We start from the raw sequence: 11410 nt of genomic DNA on the forward strand, positions 1-11410 counted from the left end.
TTACCATATTTATCCGGTGAAATAATGTTACTTGATAAGCCCTTACCTGGATAAGCGTTTGGTAAACGGCCCCTTAGCCTGCATTTTTGCCAAGAGGTTTCTGCACCTCCACCTCCACCTGTGTACACCCCTCTCTTTCAAGAACAATTACTACTAATTCATTGGCTAATATATTTCCAAAAAGTCGAAAATCCAGTAGCCGAAATAATCACTAGCTCTTCCCCATGAAATGCCAACATGACCATTACAATCACAATGATTACAAACTTACCTTGTTTCATCCACCTCCATCTAAACAAGATTATAATCATAGCAAACAGTGTTCTAAAAGTCTAGGCATTTAGCAACTAATTCAGACTGATTCAAACACTAGTTTGCCCAATAGCTTGCAATCCAACTTCAAACAATGCATACTTTATACTTTATAAGCATAGAAAAGGAAAAGGCTGGGTTTTAGAAATGGATATTTCTGGTCTTGTTCTACATCAATTAATCTGCGGAAATCAGAGGTAACTAGGGGTTGTTTGTTTACTTCTTAATAGTTCCATTAAGAGGCGGCCTCTGAATCGTTAAGAGGTAAATCTTCTTTGGCAAACAAAAATCTGCCTCTTAATGGTTCCAAAATCCTCTTAATGATTTTGCATCCCGGATCTCCTTTGACCATTCAGCGCCTTAATTTTATTATAAAACAATTATCAAACAATTATATTTCATTTTGCACTATATAATAAGAGCCTTTTAATCATTCTGCACTAAATCATTCAGCAACTACCAAACGCCTTATCTTAATCTGTAAACTTGATAAAGAAACCACAAATCACTTGTTGTGCGTAACTATTAAGAAAGTAACTATAACGAATAAAGTATCAAACTTTCAACTACCATATGTTTCCACACTTCACAGTCTAATATAATTTAGAATTAACAGTGTAATTCATTATTCATCTGCTTAATCCGGCTTAGGCGATTAAGCACCAAAAGGATCTTGGCTGCATAACTCCCCTTCATTCTTTAGTAGAATTCATCTAAGCTCTTAATCTTCATGTAATTTTTATAAAGTTCCTAAGAACCAACTTCAACCAAATCCAACTAAGGGCACCCTTTTCATCTCTATCAATTCCAAAACGTTCTCCCAATTAAGCTCAAGCTCTAACAAGAATAAAATGTCTGAAATCATTTAGAAAAATTGAATCTAACTAGCTCCATAAGCCCATATTCTATAATCTCCATAGTTAAACTAACAAAAATAAACCGCGTTTCAACAGTTATCTTCATAGTACGACAGTTTTCATCATTGGAAACATAATTCGCATCACAAGCCTATGATCGGGAAAAAATCATCAATTAATTGTTCAAATAAAGTGACATATAACGAAGGCTAACTCAATGTATATCTCCTTAACAAATCAAATCGATTTCATCTCTCTGGCAACATGATCTTAGACAAAGCATTTAAACAGTACTAATAGTAGAATTCACCATTACCAAGCCTCAAATTCGAATAATATTCAACACATATGGATACTCATAGAACACTGAAGGAGTCTATTTTAATCAAATCCAGACATAACTTATCTCAATCTACCCACAAAAGGGTACGGATCCACCACTTACTCCTGGTTCTTCAACTTCTCAATGCGCTGATTGAGCTGGTCAACACGAACAACGAGTTTCGTAACAGAGTACAAGATCCAGTAAAAGACTAGCGCAGTCGCAATAAGTAAAGCGTTGCGCTGGCTTTTCATGATTGATTTCTGGTGGCGGAGGTTTTCGGATGCAGAGCAGTTCTGAGATTCGCAGCTGGGCATGGTTTCGTACTTCCAGTAGATGTCCATTAACAAGAAGAGGCAAAAGGGGACGACGGAAAGGAAGGGTTTGAGGAGGTTGGTTGTAACGGCGACTAGACCTTTTCTGAGTGCGTCAAGGCCGGGGAGGGTCAGGAGAATGATCATGACGGCTTCGGCTGCGGCGGCGTAACCCAAAACCACCCATTCCAAAGCCATTGTTGATGGATTTTCCGATGAATGGAATGGAATGGAAGGGAAAGGGGGATTTTGAGAGGTAGGTGGATTAGCGAAGAAGTAATCTGTGAGGGCGGAAAAGCATATGTGCAGGGTCATGGCTTCCACGTGCTTTCATTTGATGACGTCACAGTTACTGTTTTCATTTTTGATTTACTAAGAAGAAATGCAATTTTGGCTCTAAGAAATTAATTAAAATACTTATTTTAATCATAAAGTTTTACTTTTTAGTTGCTTCTCTTGTAAAATTATAAATATAACTAATAGGTCTTCATAATTTATAAAGGATTAAAGTGTAAGAAAAAAATGAAAATTTTAAATCAGATCCATAATTACGAGGTCAGAACATGTAAATTTGGAAATCGTGTTAAGAAATGAAACCCACATATCAAAATTACTATTTTAATTAATTTTCTTTTGATTTATTGTACAAATTTTAATTTACTGTTTTGAGTGGTAAATTGTAAATTCTGTCGATTAACCTGGATATTCAACTTATTATGCGAGCTGACTAATCTCAAAATGACCATCTGTTTTACAGATAGCCCGAAGTCAACACATTTGAATCTCCGTGATCTCAAGAGAATTTTTATTCCTTCTTGGATTTGAACCTGAGACCTCCAGATACTTTTGACATTTGTACCAAACTCAAACTAATCAGACACCACCCTTGTGGTTAATTTCAATGTTTTTTTTGTGGAAATATAATTAAAAAAATGCTTCTCTCATGCTTTTTTCATTTTAGAGAGTTTTGAAGAATCTCTTGGAGTAAAAAATTGTCTAAGAATCTTCATTTTTTTCCAATTTAGAGAATTTGTTGTACAAGGATTAATAATTAAAAAAGAACACAACCAGAAAACCCACTTCCTTTATAATGTCTGTCCCAACAAGTAACTTTTTCCATCGGTGATACTCCCTCTTCTCTAGTGGTGTTTGCGGTCCGGTTTAGACAGTTTAACCCTCCAAACCACAAAACAAACCGCAATAACGGCTTATAAAATTTTCAAACTGAGCGATTTGGTTGCAATTAACCAAAGTGGTCAAATCGGACCACAAAAGGCGGTTTGTTTTGACCGGTTCAGGCTTCTTATCGCCTTTAAACTAAAAAAACATAATATTTATATCGAAAATTAAATTTATACTAACATAACACTATTAAAAAACTATAAAAAATGTGTGTATCTCCAAGATTAAAAAAAATTGAGCAAAATAAATTTTTTTTTGACAAGTCCAGCAACAATAGCTGGAATAATTGTTTTTGACGGTCGGTTCAGTTTAGACCGCTTAAAAAATGTTCAAACTGCAGTCCGAGCAGTTTGCCTATTTTTCAAACGGGGCCGGACAATCAAACCACTCAAACCGTCGACAACAGTTTGATTTGACTTGGTTTGACCGGTTGAGAGGTCCAACGATTTTTCTGAACACAAGTGTACTCTTCTCCAACACCCTCCCTCCTCCCTCATCTCTGGCCCTTCGTAAGTCCCTCCCTCATCTTCGTCCTCATTACACCATCTATCACCACTAAGAAACACACAAACAAGACAACCACCATATAATTATATATGCAAAAATGGGTAAAAAATAGTGGTGGGATTGTTGTTCTTCAAAATGGGTTTTGCTGGTGAATTTGTTCTTCAAAAAGAATGGTGGGGTGGTTGTTCTTGGAAAAACATGGGCAGAGTGGCTGTTTTCTCCTTAACACCCTACCTCTTCTCTTGTTCTGGCTTTCTCTCTTCTTCAGCTTACATCTCTGTGGTGGCTAGAAGAGCGAGCTTATCATCATCAACTCGTAATCGCCACTCTTAGGAGCATTCCGTGGGAAAACATGCACTTCATTCAACATCTCCAAGCTAAGCTTTCTCAATTCCAAATGAATGTCCTCTGACTCAGGATGAGATGAATCACCCACAGAGAAAACATGCACTTCATTCTCTATCTCAACCCAACTACACCCTGCTGTACATTTTCTTACTCCATTATCATTCATCAACTTCCTTAACTGAAGCACCTCATTCCATAAACCGGCGCCGGCATATATATCCTCTAAAATCAGATATGGCACAGGACTATGTGGTTCGAGTTCAAACAGCTTATAAGCTGCCTCTTTCCCAAGCTCTACGTTCCCATACTCTTTACAACAACTCAAGAAAGAACTCCACATCACAGCATTTGCAGTGAATGGCATTTCCTCCATTACCTTTTTCCCCCTTTTAAGATCACCTTTTCTTGCATAAAGATCAATCAAGCAAGCATATTGATCGATTTCAGGAACCAAATTATAATCTGACCTCATCTTTTCAAAATACCCAATCCCTTTATCAAGAAGTCCAGAGTGGTTGCAAGCAGTCAAAACGACCGTGAAACATACATGATCTGGGCTGAATCTTTTTTCCTTGATCACTAAATGATCAAAGAATTCCAAAGCCTCCAGACTTCTACCACTTTGTGCGCACGCTGTGATCACTGAAGTCCATAATATGTTGTTTTTGTAGTCTGCCTCATTAAAAACACAAAGAGCTTCATCAATGTTGCCACATTTTGAGTACATATCGATCAAAGCACCAACCACAAACACGTTGTGAACTGAACCCACCTTTGTTACGTAAGCATGCACCTGTCTTCCTTGTTGGAGAACCGTCAAGGCCCCACAAGCATCCAAAATGCTGGTCAAAGCATGTTCACTCAGGCTCGCATCCGCATTACGCATTTTCATAAAAAGTTTGATTGCCTCTTCGCCTTGAAGGTTATGGGAGTATGCTGAGATCATAGAATTCACAAGAATAGGATCACTTGTTGCGCATGCCTCAAATAAAACCACAACTTTCTCCATTTTCCCACATTTTGAATAATAATCGATGAGAGAGCTTGTCACAAAGTTGTTATTTTCATGCCCTAGTATTATAACATGAGCATGGAGCAACTCACCACATTTCCATACAGATTCTTGCTCTGTACACCCGCTAATAGCGCCAACATAAGTGAAACAATTCGGTCTAACTAGAGTTGCCAACATTTGTTTGAATAAACAAAGGGCTTCTCTTCCCTGCCCATTTTGTGAAAGCCCGGATATCATTGAAGTCCATGATACTGTGTCATGAAATTCTATTCCATTAAAAACGCTCATTGCATCAACAATAGCACCACATTTGGCATACGCGTTCACCAATGAACTATTTATATACAAATTCTGATCGAGACCTATATGAAGTATTTTGGCATGGATTTGCGAACCCAGGTGCGAGTTTTGTGTCTTGGCACAGCAATTAAGAGCAGTGCAAAGCTGAAACTTAGAGGGTTTCATGCCTAAGCTATTTCTCTGGACAAAAGATGCCAATGCTTCGCACTCATTGTCATGCATAGTGACTACATGTCTTTCGGGACTTCTATCAAACACCTCACGGGGAGTAAAAGAAAAGCAACGCGACAAAATAGCATTTAGTGTGCCAGCCCTTCTCAATGGGGAATCACGAATATATGCTGTCATGTAACTCGGGAACCAATTATTGTGAAGCATTGTATTAAATTGATATAGAGAAAGGTCATGACTACCAGTTACATAATAGGTACAAGACTGCCGCCTACCAACAGCCTTTGGCCACTGTATCGGAGGGAATCCGGCAGGTGCATGGAGGATCAACGGGGAAGGGAGAGAATCTGATAACTGAGGTTGATGGGTTCATCATAAACACAGACAAAAAGGATGAACCTGAGAAGAAAAAAAATAACATTAATGAAGCAGGAGTTAAATTGCCAGGACATGAATAGCCACAGTTTTTAAAGCCAAAGATTCTTCATTAAGATCAATGGATTAACATAAAGACTCTCCATCTAAAACTTGCTTCAAGAGATCTCCAATTGAGCTGGTGATGTTGGGAAGATTCTCATTATAACATCCTTGCATTACATAATTCTAATAAATAAATCAATTTGAGAAATGTTAAAAAAAAGAGGCAGTAGCAGAGGCTAACAAGGATATTCTTGTAATATATTACACAATCAACATCAGGCAAACCGAAATAAAACCTGTAACATTTTAATAAATGTATATACCAACAAGTTTCATTCAAATCATACTGAAAACATAAAGAAGATACAAGGATTTGAAGCCGCAGTGTTTAAAGGTAGGGATTTTGATTTATCATCAACAGGCCATTTGAGGTAAGGAATACGTATTTAAGTTTTGTTTTAATGAATGTTGTTGTTCAGTATGCATGACAAGCCGAATAGACTGTTTGGATGCCACACTGGTGGTCAGACAGTGGCCTAAAGGTCAGTGGCCGTCGTGTGATGGTCGCAAACACAAATGCAGTGGGTTTTTACCCCTGATCACACAAATATAAGCCACACGCAAATTCAGAAAGCATTTATATTGAAATCAATAATGTCAGAAACATTGTAGAACAAGAAATCCTTACATCAAGAATGACAAAACACCAAAGTTCAAACAATGAAACAAACATATATTTGCGGATATGCCAATTTCAAACAAACAAGAAATACCCAAAAAGAAGCAGTGTGAACCAAAAAGAAAGGGCTAATCCAGAATTCTTACCAGAAAGCAAAACCAGTCAACCAAAGGTTCAAAACCAGTGTCTTCTTCTAAGCGGAATTCTGATTTCAGGTAGCCTTAGCCTTTTTTAACGTTGGTTCTGGAATAAAGCACATTGCCATATTGAAAGTTCAAACAATTACCCACGTTCTAAGTATCTAATTTCAAAACCCTAATTTCGAAGTATCTAACCTGAATAAGGGGGGAGCTGTCAGAGACAGCAGAACAACGGCCGTGTGAGCGGTCTGTGTGGCTGTGTGAGGCGGAGAGCGGATGAGGAGGGAGGTCGTGGGGTCTATGAGGGGAGCTCAAGGTGTAACCAATGAATTTTTGAATTTGATATCAATAATGTTTTTCTAAATTTCAAGGGAGCTTCGCCGCATTTCGAACTCGTTCTGGACCATCCTGATTCGTTTATTCAATGGAAGACGATGATTTTAGGTTGGTTCGAGAATTGAGATTAGGAATCGGAGCTCGAGAACTGGGGGGCTGGAGCCCGGAAACCGTTGTGCACGGCGGTCTAGGACGAGGTGTAGGGGTTAGGGTTAGGGGTCAGCATCACTCGAGTACCCGTCTTCCGGAATTGAAACCAATCGAGACCGCTTCCGGTCTCATTTTTTTTAACCGTTAACTGCTGGGTGCCCATAAGGCCATAACTGCGACCGACGAGTACATGTAATTTTTTTAAAGTTACATTTAGGCACTTACCGCAATTACACTTGATCTCTCCTCTAAACCGAACACGGTTTCATAGCCTTTTCTTCAAATCCATTTATGCACTCGATCACTCCTCCAAATTGATTTCTGCACTTAATCGATCTCTCCTCCGAAGGTAACGATTTCCGCACTCAATTTTTCTTCAAAGGCAATGAATTTTGTAGTCAACTTCTTCTCCATGTCTACTGTTTGTGTTTGTTTGTCGATTTCTGTAATGTTGCTTGTTTTTTCTTTCATGTTAAACCCTATCTTTGTTTAATAACATATCTTTATGGTTTTATTAACTTTTATTTGTTTTTTTGTTCCTGATGGATATAGTAGGTTTTTTTTGTTCATGAGTAAATTATCCTTAGCAACATGATGGAAACAGTAGGTTTTTTTGTTCATGGATACCATGGGTTTGATTCGGTAGGATTCTTTTTGTTCATTACTAATGTTTACTCATTGATACAGTAGTTTCTTTTGTTCATTAAAAATGTTTCATTTACGTTGGTGCTTTGTAGTATTTATTTCTTTATATCGGATTAGTTTTCACGCTTTGTAGTATTTATTTATTTACGTTGGTGCTTTGTAATACACAAATAGTTATTTTTTTTATAGCATGAAATGATAAACTTTTTGAAAAAGAATTAGACGCCGGGTACCCGGTACTAGAACCGGAACCGGCGGTTCTGGGACCGGTTCCAAAATAAAAAGAACCGGTGTAACCGGTTTCGGTTCCTTCATTCTAGGAACCACCGGTTTTGCTTCCGGTTGCGGGACTGGTTCCATGAATTTTGGCCGGATACCCGCCTTTGCTTACCGCTAGTTAGGGTCGAATGAGGTTTTACTTCGAGGCGGGTTGGTTGGGCCATTAAGCTCGGTTCGGATCCACCATCAAGATTCGCTTGTTTTCTTTGGCTTTGTATACATAGGAGATAAGAGGGCATGACTTATTGTCTTATGCTTGGCATGACAAGGAACAATACAAAAACTAACTCTCCTATGTTGATGTGATGTCAGACTCGGATTAGGCGGGACAAGATGGATAAAATGAGACAGAAACTAAAAAACTAATAATCTATGCTCATTTGATATGACTTAATATGATATTTATTTTAATGGTCATCACCATCCGTCGTTGTTGACGTCACCACCACCACCATCATCGGCAATCACAACCACCGCCTCTACCCAAGAGTGGAGTCACCTTGGATCGAGAAGGGCATTGGCTCCCTTTCAAACTTCAAAATAAATTTTGTTATAATCCCAAACCTTTGTTACCCACTTGAAACTTTGTTTATAAATATCACATTCTTTTTTTTTCTTCCGTTATAAATGTCAAGTTTTCTATAGGGTCTAATAATAAACACGTTACAAATTCAATATACAAACTTTTTTCGATAAGTGTAAGTATTTTCAAAGGGGTTTACACACATTTTGTATTTGTTTGTATAAGTATAAACGTCGTTATGTTGTTTATGTCCCTGATACTTTTCAACTCTTTTTTACAACTATTTCTATGACAAGTGTTTATTAAAAAACATATATACTTAAAATGGTTTTCTCAACCTTGAAATCGTGAATTTCTTACATTTTTTATGGGCACTCCTAGATAAATTTCCTAGCTCCGCCCCTGCGCCTTTAACTTCAACACGTCGGTCATAACTACCTCGTCCACCATTGTTGACGCCACCGCCATTGTCCACCGCTTTCACATCCTCCACTATTACCGTAGTCTACCAGCCACCACCATCTATATCGTCACCGTAGTCTAGTGGCGGATCCAGAAAATTAATGGGGCGGGGGCACGTAACAAGTGTCGTATCACTAAAAATAAGCTAGGTTGGGAGATAATATACTAGACGTTTCAAGTTGAAGATTCTTCTCCAGTACTGACAATATTGGATCAATATGTTGATAAATTTTCTCCGAAAATCTTTCTATTTTCTAACAAATAATTGAACAAATCAGTAAATGCTTAATTAATAGTTGTTTATCTTATTACCTACTTAAAATTCTACTACATACAACAGTACAAGTCTACAACTTGTTTCAAAACATAGCATTATAGAAAATTACAAACCTATAAACACGCCAAAAATAACTAACATGGAAATACAAAATCAAAAAAAAAATATAGAACATAGGCAAAAATTCAAAAATAAATTTGGAACAAAAATACATAGAAACCGAAACCTCAAAATTATGGAAAAAATATATTAGAAACGAAAAATTCTATAACAAAACAATATACAGAGGCAGTAAAAAAAACAATATGTGATCTAGAGAGATTGGGGTTGGGGGATCTTTGTTTACATTGGATGGGACTTGGGGGAGGGAAGCATATGGCCGTATGGGGTTGGGGGAAAACTATGTAAGATGATAGTGAAAATAGAAAATTTGAGCTAGTCAACAAAGGTTTTTTGTTTTTGATTGGGGGACTTTCCCCGATGTTTAAAGCTCAGATCCGCCACTATTGTAGTCCACCAATCACGATCGCCTCAACCTCCACCACTATTGTCGTTGCAATAACCTTCACTGTGCCTCTTGTCCTAGTGATGGCCAAATGGGCCCCTTCCAACGGAGGTTCGAGATCGGCCTGTCCCGGGACCAATTGGGACCGCCAGTTAATGACCAGTTAAACTTTTCATCCAGAAACAAGGCCTGACCCAAACCAGGACCGGTATGGGACTGGTTATAGGCCCGACCCGAATTTTTCAAAAAATATTACGTTTTCTTTATGGCCGTTGGAACGGTCAAATAACCGTTTTTTTTTTGTCTCATTGACCCTCTACACACAATATATAAGTCATATGATGTATGGGGAAGATACCAACTCACAAACACAAAAAACGTTCACAATTCTCACTATAATTCATGATTTCATCTCGTATTCAATTTCCGTTTTTAACCAATTATAATAAAACGTTTTTAAGTGTATTTTATTAACTCAGTTATATATTTTAAAGTGTTATAGAATAACATTATTGTATTTTATAAAAAAATTCATATGTAAAAAATCATTTTTTTAAGTGGGACTGATTTAGGCCTGGGATCAGGACCGGTTCTCATAATTGCTTATGTTAAACCTTAACCGGGCCTTGGATTTTTGGTCTAGACCAAGACCAATTACAGGGATAGTGTTTGGGATCGGGATTGATTTGGGTCCAGATCGGCTCATGACCGTTTTTTGCCATCTCTAATATTTACATCCTCCACCATTGGCTACCACTACCACCGCCCACCATTATCTCTACCTCCACCACATCAGCCACAACTACCAACTCTACCACTGTGGACTGCAAGTATTACCACTATCGTCTATCTACCATCTGCACATCCTCCACAATCACTGTCGTCCACCATTTGCCATTGCCTCCACCATTTACCATCTCTCTACAACAACTTGCACCGTGCCTCCACCACAACCACCTTGTGGCTACAACAACTTGCACTGCGCCTCCACTAGTTATACCAAAATTTTCATTCATATATGTATGTACTTTTGTATATAAAAATTGTGTAAAAATATTTATAAATTAAAATATTTAAATATTTACTTGATTTGTGTTTTTTATAACTATTATATGACTTATAAAATCATCAAACAATTTTTACGGACAAGTTGTCTAGTCATGTTCTATCTAGCCTTAATGTACTTATATTTACAACCTAATCCCACCCTCATCGAGAAGACCGAAAATATTTTTGCATTTCTACTTTCTAAAATATTATATATATTTTATTATTACTAGAAGGTACTCCCGCAATGCAGATAGATAAATCTTCATTTTAGTGTTTAGTTTTTATTCAGTCTCTATCGATATAATACGATTTTATATGGTTTTGAGAAAATGATAATGTTTTTATTTTTGAATGAAATATAAATTTGAAAATAACATAATATTTTGAAAAAAATAAATCGATATTAGTATCAAATTAACTATTTAATAATTCTCGTTTTTTTGTGTAATTTATTTAATTCAATTTTTTTATTATACGTTAATTTAGATTTAATAACAAAGTAATTTTTTGGTTTAATAATATAATCTATACTATCTTATAAAACATTTGGCTAAAACTCTTAAAAACTCTTAAACTCGTTCATCCCTAAACGATTTCATCCCTATCCGATTTCATC

The 11410-nt window shown here is 37.1% G+C and overlaps 2 protein-coding genes across 2 annotated transcripts; both read right to left on the bottom strand.

The window, feature by feature from the left end:
* Positions 1-1328: 1328 nt before the first annotated feature.
* On the bottom strand, positions 1329-2069 carry LOC112519164. Its single transcript, XM_025127162.1, has one exon. It carries the CDS (start codon positions 2001-2003, stop codon positions 1611-1613), a length of 393 nt encoding a protein of 130 aa, XP_024982930.1. The 5' UTR covers positions 2004-2069; the 3' UTR covers positions 1329-1610.
* A 1222-nt stretch (positions 2070-3291) lies between these two features.
* Positions 3292-7046, bottom strand: LOC112525756 (pentatricopeptide repeat-containing protein At1g08070, chloroplastic-like). Its single transcript, XM_025136015.1, has 3 exons — positions 6763-7046; positions 6574-6670; positions 3292-5727 (listed from the first exon to the last, which is right to left on the bottom strand). Exon 3 carries the CDS (start codon positions 5533-5535, stop codon positions 3781-3783), a length of 1755 nt encoding a protein of 584 aa, XP_024991783.1. The 5' UTR covers positions 5536-5727; positions 6574-6670; positions 6763-7046; the 3' UTR covers positions 3292-3780.
* Positions 7047-11410: the final 4364 nt, after the last annotated feature.

Source organism: Cynara cardunculus (genome assembly GCF_001531365.2).
Source record: "Cynara cardunculus var. scolymus isolate 2C chromosome LG 1, CcrdV1, whole genome shotgun sequence".
Lineage (NCBI taxonomy): Eukaryota > Viridiplantae > Streptophyta > Magnoliopsida > Asterales > Asteraceae > Cynara > Cynara cardunculus.

Bases quoted from the DNA above. Each gene is read 5' to 3' on its own strand.
- LOC112519164 (XM_025127162.1), bottom strand. From the start codon at position 2,003: ATGGCTTTGGAATGGGTGGTTTTGGGTTACGCCGCCGCAGCCGAAGCC.
- LOC112525756 (XM_025136015.1), bottom strand. From the start codon at position 5,535: ATGCTTCACAATAATTGGTTCCCGAGTTACATGACAGCATATATTCGT.